The sequence below is a fragment of the Ochotona princeps genome, unplaced genomic scaffold, assembly GCF_030435755.1.
Source record: "Ochotona princeps isolate mOchPri1 unplaced genomic scaffold, mOchPri1.hap1 HAP1_SCAFFOLD_4496, whole genome shotgun sequence".
Classification (NCBI taxonomy): domain Eukaryota; kingdom Metazoa; phylum Chordata; class Mammalia; order Lagomorpha; family Ochotonidae; genus Ochotona; species Ochotona princeps.
The window spans coordinates 2,724-17,914 of record NW_026698283.1 but is presented as its reverse complement, the minus strand read 5'-3'; the positions used below and the strand labels follow the sequence as shown (position 1 = coordinate 17,914).

Below are 15,191 nucleotides of genomic sequence, written 5' to 3'. Positions count from 1 at the left end.
ATTCAGTTGTTGGTGCCATTGCGCATACGTGTATGTGTGTATGTATCTGTGTATGGATGTAGAAGTAGTTCTGTGTCGTATAGGCACAGTCCACCTGTGTCCAGCGTACTTTACACGTATACGTGCATGTTTATATACGTTGTCCTGTTTGTTGCCGGGCTGACGAACCCCTCAAAGTGTTGTGCTGGTCTGCTCTCCCGTGTGCATCCCTAACACTTCTGCATTGGTATGTGTGCCTCGCGTATCCACATGATCAATTCCCATCTACAGGAACTGCGAGTATCAAGAGCTGCGTGTGACCACGATGGTGGATTCCGTTGCGGGGGCCGCCTATGAGAGTTTGGTCGACCTACCTCAGCAGCTGCCTGAGGAGTTGGTAGAGGAGCTATTGGAAGTTGATGACGTATGGGCAACAGGCACTCCCAGTAATGACAGGTGCGGAGACCCGCGTGGGGGCTCCTCCGCGTCTCCACCTCAGCGTGACGTGCCGGGTACCCGCACTCGTGTCTCCAATACATCTGCTGATACTGGCGCTGGTGCTGCTGCCAAGTCTTCGGAGGCGCCCGCTGCAGCAGCACCTGCCACCGCCAAGAATATTTCTTCTGCTAATCCTTCGAACGTCCGCGTGTCTCCTTCCCCTCCTCTTCGCATGGTGGCCCGTGGCAGCCTACAACGGAAGAGCACTCTCAGTCTGCGAGCGGTACGACAAGGCGAGGAACCCTTGAGGCAGTGGGTTTTGCCTGGCTACGACGTCTACGTCATAACTCTTCAAGAGACAATTTGTGAGTACTTAGTAACGGAAGCGAATGTGACCTCCCTCATCGTTGTCTCTGGTGCTTTATTGTGGCATATTGTGGTGAACAACCGTGTATCAATGCATACGGGTGTGTGCATTTGCACGTCTGAGGGTTCAAGCAGATGGGTGTATGTGCACGTCTATATGCGCTTCCCGACAATTGTGCGACTACGGGTGTACGCGTCTGGCTACCCGCCTGCTGCTGTGTGGGGCTGTCTCTATAAATGTGGTCTGCCTGATGTGTGGGGCGCATTGTATGTCGTATAAAATGATCCCATTATGTGTCCACACGCAAAGCAGGCACCCAAAATTGCGCAAATATAGACGAAGTGTCCGTACTTGTGTTATTCCCGCGCTTACTCCAGTTTTTTCGTTGTCGAGTGTTCCGGAGGAGGTGACTGTTCGCGAATTTGTATATTCAAACGCCTCTTGGTGTACGTATATACACTTTTGAAACCAAGACAAAAGTATAGAGCTTTGATTAGTTGTGTGTACCGGGTGTAAACGTATGTTTTTTTTTTTGTGTACCTGTAGAGTGCAAAGTATACTGTGTGGCGTCAGAGGATGGGTGCATGTTTCTGTGAACACTGCGGCGAGTGCTGCATTGCTAGCGCCGGTCCTATACCGCCTTTCTTCGCCGGACTTCTGCTTGTCTTGTGCGTTTGTGGCGGCAAACTGACCGAGAGCCCTTGTGGCCGAGTGCTAGTCGCAAGAGAGCGTGCCCCACAGCTATGTATGTCGCTTGTATAGCGTTGTACGGGAAGTGCCCTTTGACACTGTGCTACTGCGTGCATGCTTTCGTCTGGCAGTGCTGTGCTTGCACTGCTCTAGTATCTCATTTGCCGGTATCACTACTACTGCTACCAGCATAAGTACTAGTACCAGTACTACTACTGCTACCACGAGAGTTTCACCACATAGCCGTCTTTCTGTGTCCTCTCACAAGGAGTGCTGCTATGCGCATTGCTGCTGGTGGTGCTGCAGCGGACAGCGTCTTCCACGCTATTACGTTGTTCCTTCGCAAGGAGAATGGTATACCATACCGGCGTTTGCAGGCGGCAGAAGATAGAATATCTGGTTTGGGAGATGGCGCCTGGACTCAGTTTAAGAGCACAAGTAAGCCTTCTGTGTTCTGCGCTAGAAGCAGCACCTACACCGCCCCTGTCGTTTTTGAACTGTTATGCCAGGTAGTAGTTGGTGTATCATCGCTGGCGGCTGTGGCTCCTCGGAGCTTCGACGCGCCCCCCGTGTCCTTATGGCTACTCTTACTGTTGGAACGGCTCGGTGATACCTGTAGTCAAGGCGACGCAGAAGGCAGGTATTACTTTTTTCTCTCTTCTACTGTCGCCAGCAGTAGAGTCGCGGTCTGCTTGGAGCGTGCTTCTCACAAGAAAGCAATCCTTTATAAGCGTCCTTTCAGCCGCGCATTGTTCGCTTGTTTCAGAATCTATTCCTGTCTGTACAGTGCGTGTTGCCCCTCCGCGCGGTGTCCATTATTTTGCCACAAGCGTTTTGTCAGTGACTCTTCGTTTTTTGGCTGATTTGTCCACGTACTTGTCCCCTTTATCGTCGAATACACTAAACTACCTTTCTTCGAATGCATGTACGACGCAGCTGTACGCATACCCACATTTCGGTGCCTTCAGCCGTTGTGTGGGGGACGTATGATGGTCACATTACCTTGCTAACATGATTTCATCCCACGAAGGTTAGTGGTGCCGTGTGTTTGGAGGGACTCCGTATGGAAAACGCTTTTACTACATATCAACGACTGATCGGTACAGATCTCTTCGAATACGAAATCACGAGGGGCTGATTTGTTGTGCCATCAGCATGCCGTGGCAGCTGTGCGTGTATATGACCTCTCTGCATGAACTCGGCTGCGGGAAGTTTTCACGCCACTCGCGCGCCACCGTCTTGAATGGAGAAGGCAGCACATACGTGGCTGCGGTAGGCAACTCTTGTATGGCTGCTGTAGTCGGCCTACGCATGGTCGCTGTAGACCATACCTGTATGGTTGGTGTAGCCAGTACACGTATACTCGTTGGAGGAGGCCACACATGCGTAGTTGGTGTGGACAACATTGTGTATGACTAAGGCCGGTTTTGCTTCATTGTGTGGCCACGTTGGGTCTCCTCTCAGGCATTGCAGCATGGGTACGCGAAGACTATATGCATCCGCGGGGTCCTATCGAACTAATTGCCTCTAAAGCAGTGCCTCTGAGTAAGTCAGTGAGCCCTCTGCTTGAGAGACACGTTCACAGCAGCTGTCACTTCAGAAATAAGTGACCTGCGTTTCCATCGCAGCTCTAACACCCGAGCGGGTTACCTCCTGATTTCTCGAACGTTTCCTCGAATAATGGTACCGCGCACAGCAGATGTGTCAGTTGCAACAGGAGTCGAAACAGAAACAGCAACAAATGTGAGAGAAACTGGGCGCTATCCCCTGCCCTCATCAACGATGGGTGCTGTGCGCTTCCTGTAAACTCCCAAATGTGCAGTTCATTTGTCACGTGTAGAAAGGGACCTCCGTTTGTAAGTAGTACACAAAATGTACAAGAAGCACTCTCTGCACTAACGGCGACAACTCGCTGGGCATGCATGTCAGGGGACGGGACACACTCGCTATTGTTTTCTCCGGGGCAGGGCATGCGTTGGTTTTCAGTCAAGTGTGCATATATATATATATATATATTGAAAATCACCTGTCTGTTTTTCTGCATGTATCACGCTCTCTCTGTCGCACCTGTATACGGGCGTATTTAAGAAGAAAAGTGTATACCTGCTGCTCGTATCATCTTGTGTCTTCACTTCCTATTAACAACGGCAACCACAGGTGCACGAGAATCGTCTGTGTGCTATTTGTTGCGTGTGCAAGTGCGGCTCTCCGTGTTTCTCATGTAACACATACCTTTCAATTCATGCCTTTTTTTACGCGTGTCACCTGCAGCTGGCTCCGTAATGGACGCCCTCGCGTATATATGCATATATATATATTTATGTACACCCATGTATGGCAAAGAGGTAGATATACACCCCCGCCCCTGACGGTACGGCTCGGCCTGCGCACGTGTAGGTGGAATGCGGGATTTCGCGGAAATGCTTCGTCTGCTGTCGTTTCGCCTGTGTGACCCTCATGTAGCTCCTGTATATAGAGAGCGAGCTGAATATATACGCATGTGACACCTAGTAGTGACCCTCACGTAAGGCCTCTATCTGCAGAGAGCCAGCTACATACTGTGTATTCGACACATAGTATTGACCCTTACGTAACGCCCGTATGCAGACGATGAGCTAAACACATATCTACATGACGTATAGTATTATGCACAGCAGCGGTAATGCACAGATCTAGAAATACATCAGAGGGTACCTACGTAGAAAAACAGTGGTGTCCATGGGTCCGCCGTAGCAGACGTCCAGCCACGTCTCATTGAACGCGCGTGTGTCTTTTTCCGACACCTTCCTTGTGCCCCTCTGTTTTGCACGCTCTAAAGTGACCTTCGCGCAGTATATATATGTATATATAGGGGTAAACTGGTTCTGAGCCTGCAGGCCATTTTTCTGAGTTATCTACTGGTTAGATGCACATGAGGAAAATGACGTCTCTGACGTGTATGCGTCCCACATTTTGGATGTATATATTTCTGCGTGCACGTTTGTGTCGCTGGGTATGTATGCATCCGTACGTGTAGATTGCCGTAGTTCGGCCTATACAATTCGTACGCGCTCTCTGAGGTAAAGTACGTGCAGACTGTTGCGTTTATATGTATGAGTGTGCAGCGTTTTCGGCGTTGGGTCGCACGGGGAGTGAGAGCGCGTGTATGGCGTCTGCTTTCCTGTTGATGTCTGTTCCGCCCGCTTCCTTTTCAATTCGTGTCTCTATGTGCGCTTCCCTGTATGTAGATGAGGTAATATTGTCTCCGCGCCGACGCGGCACAAGCCTCTTCCCGTGTAATATGATGGCGGAGTCTTCGAGGTGGGGGAGCAGCGTTGCCTGCCACCAACTGTATAAGTCACATAGTACCACGCGATGTGAGATACTCCTTAAAAACGTATTGCCGAAGTGCGAGTGTACGTTTCCAAGCATCCATCTGTTGATCTTCTTTTGATATTATCTATATTTATGGGCAGGCTATGTGTCGTTCTGCGTTCGATAGCACAGGCAGAGATGTGTGAGGCAGGAACCCGATCGTCCGTAACACCTGTCAAATTGTGCGTTGGTCTCTGCTTTTATTGCGCGTATATGTACAAATTTTATGTGTACGTGTAAAAAACAGATGTATGTCTCCTTGAAAATGACACGTGTACTGCGCCTTGAACGGCTGCTACATGTGTACGGTTGGTACTCAACGGCAGCTACATCTGTACGGTTAGTACTTCCTCCCTTTATTTTGTGCCAGCGTTTTTCATTCAGAATGCTCTTCTGCTCGTGTTGGATACTGTCGCGTCACGTACCCCTACGGGCTCACCTGCCATCTCTTCTTCCTTCGGTGTAGCACACATATTAACATAAGACCATAGTGCGCTTGGCTGGTGCCTTTTGCCCTGCAGGTGTCTTCAACGGATCGAAGGGCGCCGTCTCTGTGCTTCTGAAGCTCTGGGGTCAGCACACATGCTTCCTTGGTTGTCATATGCCCGCCAGTTCTGCCGAAGTATGTCATTTTTCACGCGAAAAATGTATATTCCCGGGGCTGCAGCAGCAGCCGTAGTGTAACCATTCAATGGGAGTGCAAAGAAGAGTCAGTATGATTACTTACGGGGTGTGATCCCTTTGATGGGGTGTCAGACGTTTCGAACATGGAGGTTTCCTTCTGTCATTACCCAAGTTGTGCCAGCTCCACAGATACATCAGTATTAGCAGTCGTTCTCTCCTCCGTCTGATGTGTGCAGGGGTAAGAGGGGGAGAGAGTCTCGTAGTGAACTTGCGACTAAATGTCTTCCCCTGAGGAAAGAACGGTTTCTTCACGGCACAAGTTACGGTCATACGCAGCGTTGAGAGCGGCTTTATGGTTTCCACTGCATTGCGTCTCTTTCTCTCTTGCTCGAGTGGTCGGATGTGTGGTGCACGCAGTTGCAAGTGAGTGTTGAGCCAAGGCCCGGATGCGAGTAGCTACCTTTGCGACAGTGGTTGTGTCTGTTCTGTATACGTGAACTTTCAGCAGGGCGCTGGCAAATATATCTTCAACGCGAGCACGTACGCTGCAGGCAAATGAAGTTGAATGTTATTGGTCTAACGCTCGAACTCCTGTTGATTTTCATTGCGGTGGCGTAGAAATGTGTATCTGTGTGGTGGGGAGGAGGGAGTCTCTTTGTTAGAGTATGTACCAGTATGTTTCTCGACGTTGGTTAAGAGCAGCAGCCTCAGCAGGCGTAGCAGGCCCCGCAGAGAGCTGCGCCAGCCACAGTCAAGTGCTGCAGAAGTTACTATGCCAAGCGTGGGGCCACCAGCAACGTAAGGGCGCGTTGATTCGTTGGGGAAGCCGTATCCGTTGATCGATATCGTCATAATAGCTCCAGATAGAAAATTGATGCTTCCAGTAACATATTGACAGGGTCCGCACGCCGTAGCAAGGGTCAACTTTCTCAGTAGTTGGCTCATTTTTAGACGTAAGTATGTGGTCACAGCAACATAGTGGTGGTGGGCGAGGCTTGTTGTCTGTTCGTTGGTTCATCGACATTCTATCGTTGCTGCATTCGATTGATGATTAGCATACATCTCTCACGAGTAACGAGCATTACATATATGGTTTAAGGGGCTTACTGTGTAGCAAGGCTCTCATAATGATGGTAAGTGAATATCTTTCCTGTGTAACCAGCGACACAGTGGTAATGGGGAGGGGGGGGGAGAGTTTTACTGTGTGTGCGGGCACAGATGTATTTTCATTATATTGTAGCAGGGCTCTAAAAATCATGGTAAGTGAATATCTCTCTTGTGGCACCAGCAACACCGTGGTAGAGTTTTTGTATGCTGGTTGGTGTACATATATGGTCAGCACACATTTCCTTGTAGTTAGTATCAGCAACATAGTGTTGGTGATGTGGGAGCTCACTGTGTGGTAGCATTGGTTCATTGGTATTACGTGGTAGTCTAGCTGCAAGAATTGACAGGTAAATATCTCCGCTGTGGCAACGTCACCGGAAGCTTAACATACAAAATTTGAGAGACAGTCATATATAGTGATTCATAAATTTTGGCCCACAATCTGCCACCCACATGCAAAATTGTCTGCGCCGCGTTGGGCTTCGTTCCCAAGATAACTTCTGGAGCATGTTCTAACACAATACGTGACAGACCCACATGTATAATGACGTTTTTAGCTCTTGGTGCTCTTGCCATAGTACTGCTTACCACGGAAAATGGTAAAGAGCTGCTTTTAACTAGTCGTTGAGGCCCCAGTTGCGGTGACTTTTCATAGGCGGAAAGGAGACGCTGTGCCTCGTGCTGCTGCTTTGTATTGCTGCTGGGGGTGGTGCCCCTGCAACTGCTAAGCGATTGCTGTCGTGAGCGTAGCCGCAGGATCTATGGCATTCTCCCTGAGGCGTGACAGAGAGCGGCGGTGCTGCTATCAGAGTCTTGCGGGGACGTCGGGGGTCTAATTGGAAGCTCTAGGCATATATTCTAGGAAAATCATTTCAGATTGCTGCTGTGGCTGCTGCGGCTGTCTTTTTTTCCAGCTGCGGCTCCTGCTGCCGCTATCGTCTTCCTTTTTGCTGTAAGTGTGGCTGCTGCTGCCTTTCGTTGCAACTGGTTGCGCTGCTGCCCGATGATACCTCATACAGACGAACCCTGCCTTCCCAGCATAGGAGAACGATGCTGTCACCGGCTTGCTGTATTCACTGAGCTCGCCCTCTACATATATATATATATATACATATATGTACAAGTGCCCGTATGCATTCAATACAAGTTACAATATGGCGTATGTTGTGTTCAACATTTGTTTCTCGGCGACTTCGCAGGACCGGGTGCGTGCAAGAGTGTGGATACTCGGGCGCTTATGCGAGTGGTATGGGGGCGTTGCAAACGCAACTCTTGACGCTGTTTTTCACCACGTCATATGGATGGGTGATTTCAATTTTCGTACAAAACAAATTGCAGCAGCAGCAGCAGGTACGTTCTGAAACGACATGAGAACGAAATGTGACTGAAGCAAATTCCGTTCTAAAGCAATTGTGGCAACATGTGTGTACTAATAATAGTCAGTTTTCATCCGTACACGCGCTTTTCTAGATGATTGCGCGGGTGCTGCACGCACCACTTACCCGTCAGTGATCCCACGGAGACGGTGACACAGTGAGACTCACAGGAATGAAATAGAACTGGTTCACTGCATGTAGGGCCCACACGTTTCTTTAGGAGTTGATAGTACGAGGGAACGCTTTGATGCATGCGCCTGATGCTCTTAAATCTCAGTAGCAAAAACAAAAGTCTTTACGCACCGTTGAAAATGCATTACGAGGAGAAGGAGCAGACGTCGTCTCTGCCTCTGGTGACTCTTCTCCTTTCAGGACATGGCGCAGCGAATTCCTTGATATGGCTTATAGATGCCTGTATGTGCGTGTCTGCGTACGCGTTCATATCAGTGTATCTATCTGAGAGTGTATTATGTAGACTTCCCGTCGCGCGCGATGAGCGTTACTCTCAGAAGTACTTCACTGTGTGGCTCTCTCGGGATGAGAAACGTACCTCTGCATGTGTTTTGGTACGTAAAAGCGTACCTGTATATATACATATATACATGTATATGCACGTATATACGTGAATACCTATGGAATGTGTACTAGTCTGCTCTGCTTCATTCATATCAGGTATGCAAATATATGTACGTATGAACTCATGTATTTATATCACGAATATATCTACATATATGTGTATGCTCAAATTTACGTATGTCAAGATGTTGATAGCCAGCCACATGGCCGGCGGTATGGCATCACGTCACACGTTTGTGTGTAGATAGTACAGTATATATCTGGCGCCCATGTTCAGTGCATGTGTGCTGATGTCTGACGCGCACACTACCCCGTGTGATGGGAAGACGGCCGGGGTGCTGCTATAATGAATGCTATGGGTTGCTACGTCGTCGTGCTGACGCCAGTGCTCGTGTCTTGGGCTTTGCTGCTTCTTTTTAGTGTGCTGCCAGTGCAAGGCGAAACAGACAGTGCGCCTGGGTTACCATTCCTCCAGCTGCGGATATCGAAACGACGTTTGCTGTTGCCGGTCTGCGGCGGTGTCCCTCTCATTGCTTTGTCGCTGTGGCTGCCACAGGACTGTATCTGGTTCTCCTGTGGTGAGTTGCTGCTACAGTACTGTCTGTGGTTCACCTGTAGTGAGGTGCTGCGGCGGCTCCAACTTTTTCTCTCTGGTTCCTGAAAATAACCAAGCTGCTGTATGCACTGCTGCAGCAGCCACTGCGTACTACAAGCGCTTCAGGCGCTTTATGCTGCTGTATGTTGAGGGTATTACATTTTAATGCAGCTGTGGGTGTTTCCTGGACTACTGTGCGCGCTGCCTGCTAGCGGTGGCGGTGCTTCTCTCCGATGTTGGTGTGCGCTTGTACGGTGGCGCCTTGCTGCTAATGGCCCTTCCTCTTTTTGTGACATACCGTTAACACCGCCTAGTGCAACATGACAAACTGGGATGCGTGCCTACGAAGACAAATCGGCGTATACGTGAAAAGGAAGGAAACGAAGACGAAGTAGGAGAGTGGCGTAGTGCTAGCTAATGTGTCGGTGCTCGTGTTTTCTTGCTTACGCAGTGAAATTGTTGGAGGATGGACAGCTGGCGGAATTACTTCAGCACGATGAGTGCTTCTCTTCGGAAGGCCGAGACCTTCGACAAGCGGTACGTCTTTTCATAATGGTGCTGTTGCAAGGTTGCTGCCACACACACTGTAGGCACTGCTTTTGACTACTAGGGCCCCATCGTAGTTGGCGTGCTTTATCCTGTGATGCCGCTTCTGAAGACGAACACTGTAGCGCTGTGCGCTGCTGCTTCTCTCTTGCGCGTGTAATGCGAACGAGGTGCCCCCAAGTGGTCGCTGCCTCGATTCACAGCTGCACACTGTGGCCAGCTGATGCACCCACGCTGACTGCTCCGAGCTATTCGCTCCCTCTCTTCTCGGCGGCACTTCGTAGCTGTCTGATGTTGCTACTACGCAAGAAGCTTCCTTGATGGGTGGGTCGACTTGTGCTGTTCACGGCATTTTCGTGCTGCTACCGCCGCGTTGACCTGCAGCACCGGACACCTTGCGGTCACCCTATCGTTATCGTAATACCGCATTCATCGGGTAAGCATAAGCGTATTTGCGAGCACTTCTCGCTCATACGATCCTTCTCCTGTGCTTTCGTCTGGATAGCCTGCGCATTTATAGCTACCACAGCATAACTGAAGATAGCTGCTACAGTTGTAGATCTGCGGCTGCTGGTGCTGGTGTTTCATGGGCCGCTTGTGCGACCGGACTTAAATTCACGACAGCACCGCAGCTGGTGGCAAATGCATGTTGATGGAGACCGCTTTACAATGCTGCGGCTTGCTGCTGACATTTTTTGCATACGTAAAGGTGCCGCCCTTGGTTGGGTGGAGACTGCAGCTGCTGTTCAGCTGAAGTCTCCGTTAGTGCTGTACCCTCTTTTCTACGTTACTCAGCCTGACTGCTGGGTCTTGTCTTTTGCTGCTGCGGAGATCTTACCACGCTTTCGCTGCCCCCACAAAAACCTTCCATTTGGTCACGTCGTCTTCTCAATGAAGGAATGCCTCTGCTAAAGAGGCCATCATGAATCCACGTGCATGTAGTAGTATCAGTAACAGTAATAGTAGTAGTAGTACGCAAGGGGAGTGTATACCGCGCTTGGACAGCGTTTCCGCGGCTGTCGACGGGCTGTTGTGTGTGTGAAGAAAATATACTCCTGAGGCATGACTACTGAGACACACGTCTGTTTCTGTATCTCACCTTCATAACGTTAGCTCAGGTTGACTTTCCAGGCATGCGCACGTGACATGGAGAAGAACACAGTGGTGCATTTGAGGGTGTGATTGCCTCGGTCACAGTAGAGGGAGACAACCTTAGGAATAGGCTTTGACCTCTTGCTTCACCTCCACCTCTTGCACCTCCTCGTTTCTCTCCTCCTCTCAAATCAGCAGTAGCAAATAGCTTCCGGCTGTGCACGATTCGCGCACCACACCACAGAGAGACTTAGGTGTCTATGTAGCACATATGCGTGCGTTTGTGCAGGCTGTTGTATGTTCGTTAGAGTCTTGGGTGCCAGGCTGTTGGCCCACATCTCTTCGTTTCAGCTGCAAACCACCGGTATTTCACCAACTTGTAGGTTACAGAGTACACGTTTTACCGGTGTTCACTCATGCCTTCTTGATATCACGTGCAGGATTCTACGAATCTGAACACACGTGTACAAAAAACGTAGAATCTCTTTTTGATGGCGTAGAATACACCTGCATGTGTAGTTGTAAGTGTGTATCTCGGCCTCTCATGCGTGTGTGTCTATTCGTCTCGATGGCAAGACACACATGCGTACACGACGATTGCCTGAAACACCTACAGCAGGTGGACAGAAGAGGTACAAACAAACGTTTTCCGAACGCTGTGACGGAGAAGAAATGAACAGTGAAGGGTGAGCTAGTGCTGAGAAAAAGGGGTGGCACTTGCAAAGCTGCTTCCGCAGGGACTCTCTGTGAGATATCATGTGTTAAGCTACAGACGCGGTGCTGCACGTGGGTTATATACACAGCAGAAGCACCCCCGTAGTGCCGCCCGGGCGGGTAGCCGTCGTACATGCGCAGACGTCTTTGCGTGTTTTCTTCCTCAAGCCTCCATGTGGAGCTGCTGTGTGTGTGTGCGCGCGCATTACTGTGCGTATCATGCAGTAGTACGTAGGTTGTGCTTGATTGCTAGACTCCCATTTTTTGACCGCCCTGCATGTGTGTTTGTATATGTCATCGTGGGGGGCCGGAACGTAGGGCTTCAAAGAAGCGCCGATCACATTTCCTCCCACGTACAAGAAAGCCGACGGACGCCCGCCAGCTGACGTAAGAGACCCTCGCTGGCCGGAAAGAGAGTATCAAACGAAGTATACGGTTAAATGGTACAAAGGACGGCATCAAGAGGACCGCATCCCTTCGGTGAGTACGCCGTCAGTCGCGAGAGTAGGGCCAATCCTATGCATGCTGCGGTTTGTTCTACGAGCAGTACCTACACGAGAGAGGCATGGAGTACGCGCCTCGCCACGCCTGGCAGTACTAACGGCCTCCTACCTGTTGTGCGGGCTGCGTGGTACCATGATCGGTGTGAAGTGGAAACCTCTACATCGCATCTCGTTGACTTGGTTCCTATGCAGGAGTCAAATACGTAGGATGAGACAACACAGGTTTGTACATGGGATGGCTTGTTAGTTTTATATGTAAGCGTGGGAGGGCTCTCCACATATCTTGCGTATTTTCTAAAGAATAATTGTGAGAGGAGGTGATCAGCCCGACAACATGTGAATACATACAGTAACTTACCACTATATAGCTTGCGTATCGACGAATCGTATACTTGTGGAATATGAGTGCTCGCTGCAGACGTCTGCCTGTGCCCAGGGGTAAGCTCGTCGTTCCGGTCTACGCAGTTTCTTACCATGTGAATGTGTGCGTGTGTGTGGGGGCTATCCGCGCGTGTGGCTACAGTAGCCCCCCTGGATGCCGGTAGTGCTACTGCAGGGCTTCTTTCTTCGCATTTGCCGCGTGTCAGTTGCTGCTGATGCTGCGGTAGGTTCACTGATGTAAGATCTCCGTTGTGGTGGTACTTGTCTTTTGTGTGGGTAACGCTGTCGTTGTAGTCGCTTTTATGACCCACCTCAGTAGGAGTTGCTACACGTTTCTACAGAAGGAAACACACTTTCTCGAAAAAGGTGTCTCGAGGAGCTTGCTGCTGGTTTACGCTTCTGGTTTTTGTGGTGCGTGGATGCTCATAAAGCGTGCTACAGTATTGATGGTATTGCGTTGTGCTGCTGCAGTGGACTGACCGCGTGTTTACGTGGTCACTTCCTGAGCTGCGCTCCCTGTTGCGGGTTCAGCACGGAATGTATTACGCCGCCATGCCGCGAGAGTCTAGTAAGAAGCAGCAACAACTCGTTATGCATATGGTGCATAGGTGTGTTTTGCGTTGCTCGTAGCATCCGCTACTGATGCTTGCATAGTGAGAAACGTGCTTCAGGGTGCAGGCTTTTTGCATGTACCACAAGACAACTATCGCATATACGTTTGTCGTGAGAATACAGTGTGTATAGTTGACGGACAGTCAACTCGTACGAGGTTGCTTCTCCTCTCTCTATATGCGTTCGAATTACACCGCGTGAGCAGTTCTGTCGCCTATCCATGCCGCCGTTACGTGCATACGCACAGTAGCCTGTTCATCGACCAGCAAATCACACCGCTTCCCTTCTTTTCTTGTAAATATGTTGCGCATTCAGGGTCTGTAGGAATGAGTCTGTGTATGAGTATTTGTAAGAGAGACCCTGTGTGATACGTAGCGGTCTTCCGGTCGAACGCGTTACTTGCTCACTTCATGCAAAGGGTACTACGAAAAATATCTACTGTTGTTCAGTAGAGACTCTCCTCAAATCTGGAGGCTGCTTTCCGGCCTTGCAGAACTTCATGCCTTTCGGTGCATGTGGCTGCCCCGTGCGTTTGCACGCACGCTCATCACCAGAGAGGCTTGTATGATCGCGAACAGCTATTTATCGTCGAAGCTTGCTGTTAACGCGTGGGCCGGCGGGTGCACTGAAGGGAGGGAAGGCCGACTCTCTCTCCGCACGTCCTTCGCGCTGCTGCTTTCAGCCATAGAGGGGTACAAGCACTCTTATAGAGTGTGCTGTGCCGTGACGCACTTGACTGCTCAGCCGACTCTGTAAACTTCATAGGCTCACACATGTATTGCACGTACCCTACAGCAGTGCTTTCTCACTTATACAGTCAAACGTGTATCGATTGGATGTACTGTGTACCTGGATGAAAGGCGTTTGTTCCACGTCACACGCACGCGAAGACGCTCGTGTAACGTGGTATGTTTAGGAGGCTTTGCCGGGAGCTACAGAGGTATACGTGAACCTTCGTTTTTCGAGGACGACAGCCTGGGGCTTCGTAGTAACGTGGAAGGCGTGTGCGTCTGCGCGTGTACACTGCGCTCAAGTACACGCTTGTGCACTGATATTGTATGGTCTATAAATCCACGTATATCCTACACATTATCATATGGATGATTAGCATACTACATATATATGAACAGTTATTTTATATATATATATATATATGTAGTATTGTGCCACATATATTACACACAGTGTCACAATTGCACTGCGCGCCCCGTGTATTCCTTCCTCAACACGTATACATATAGATAGATATAGGTGGTGCTGTTTTTGCGTATTGTGTGGCCACGGGTTTTGGCTTGCCTTCCTCGTGCGCAGTCCTTGACTGCGCGCATGCGTACTAAGACCTTCGTAGGTAGTGTGTGTGGGATTTGGGGCGTGCACGTCATCGCAGGGTGAGTGTCTGTTCGCCGAGGCGGCACGTATTCATACTCAAAAAAATGTACGATATCTATGGACAGATGTATATGCGTGTGTTTCTCTTGGCCTCTTTGCAGGCAACTTCTTGAACGCTAGTGATCACAGCCCTGTCGCCTGCTGCATGGAATGCTTTCCGCTGGACCCGTTCTACTCAATGCCGCCGGTCTTTTCCATTGCTGCATGCGCCCCGCAGCAGGGATCTTCGTAGGTACGACTGCTGCAGAAGCTTCGCAGCAGCAACTGTGAAGGATCGCAAGCAGCAGCTAGGGTAAGCAGCGCAAAGGCGCGATACTCCTTGAGGCGCTGCGTGCAAGTGATAAGATCACAGTAAAGGCAACGATAGCTAAACAGCAGCACAGCAGCATAAAGACGTCTGCAGCGTTCTCCGGGGCCCAGTGGCAGATGCCGTCTTGCCATTGACATGCTCTGAAGACTCGACAGCGCAGGATTGCGGGAAGTGCCAAGTGATCAGCAGACGTTGTTCCTGTCATACGCTGGAAGGAAGACGGTGTTTGAAAGGCATGTTGCTGACTTTCCCTCGCGCCTGCATAGCGTCGTCGCACAGCTCAAACTGCTGCTGCTACCTACGAGGGAGCTGCGGAGCAGAGGCACGCATCGCAGCCGCAAGGACCCTTCCAGAGCATCTTTTGAGGGGGAAGAGCACCCATACATGGATCGTTTACACTGCATCCTGACAAATGCTGACGGCAGTCTCTGTTGCAGGCATGCGATGGTGCAGCTACCTACCTCAGGCTCGTTACTAATAAAATTGCTAAACTTTTAGAAAAAGGCAGTCGCTGTTGCAGGCATGCGATGGTGCAGCT

The 15,191-nt window shown here is 50.1% G+C and overlaps 1 protein-coding gene across 1 annotated transcript; it reads left to right on the top strand.

The window, feature by feature from the left end:
• Window positions 1–304: 304 nt before the first annotated feature.
• LOC131479075 (inositol polyphosphate 5-phosphatase K-like) lies at window positions 305–14,575 on the top strand. Its single transcript, XM_058659688.1, has 9 exons — window positions 305–782; window positions 1,781–1,912; window positions 2,939–3,019; window positions 5,350–5,450; window positions 7,759–7,909; window positions 9,558–9,643; window positions 11,777–11,938; window positions 12,814–12,910; window positions 14,445–14,575. The coding sequence occupies exons 1-9, from the start codon at window positions 305–307 to the stop codon at window positions 14,573–14,575; spliced, it is 1,419 nt and encodes a 472-aa protein (XP_058515671.1).
• Window positions 14,576–15,191: the final 616 nt, after the last annotated feature.

What these genes read in the sequence shown, in the direction of transcription:
- LOC131479075 (XM_058659688.1), top strand. Translation starts at nt 305, where the DNA reads ATGGTGGATTCCGTTGCGGGGGCCGCCTATGAGAGTTTGGTCGACCTA. An exon ending in TGCCCGCCAGTTCTGCCGAA is followed by an intron (nt 5,451 to 7,758) that starts GTATGTCATTTT and finishes GCGACTTCGCAG; the next exon opens with GACCGGGTGCGTGCAAGAGT. An exon ending in AATTGCAGCAGCAGCAGCAG is followed by an intron (nt 7,910 to 9,557) that starts GTACGTTCTGAA and finishes TTGCTTACGCAG; the next exon opens with TGAAATTGTTGGAGGATGGA.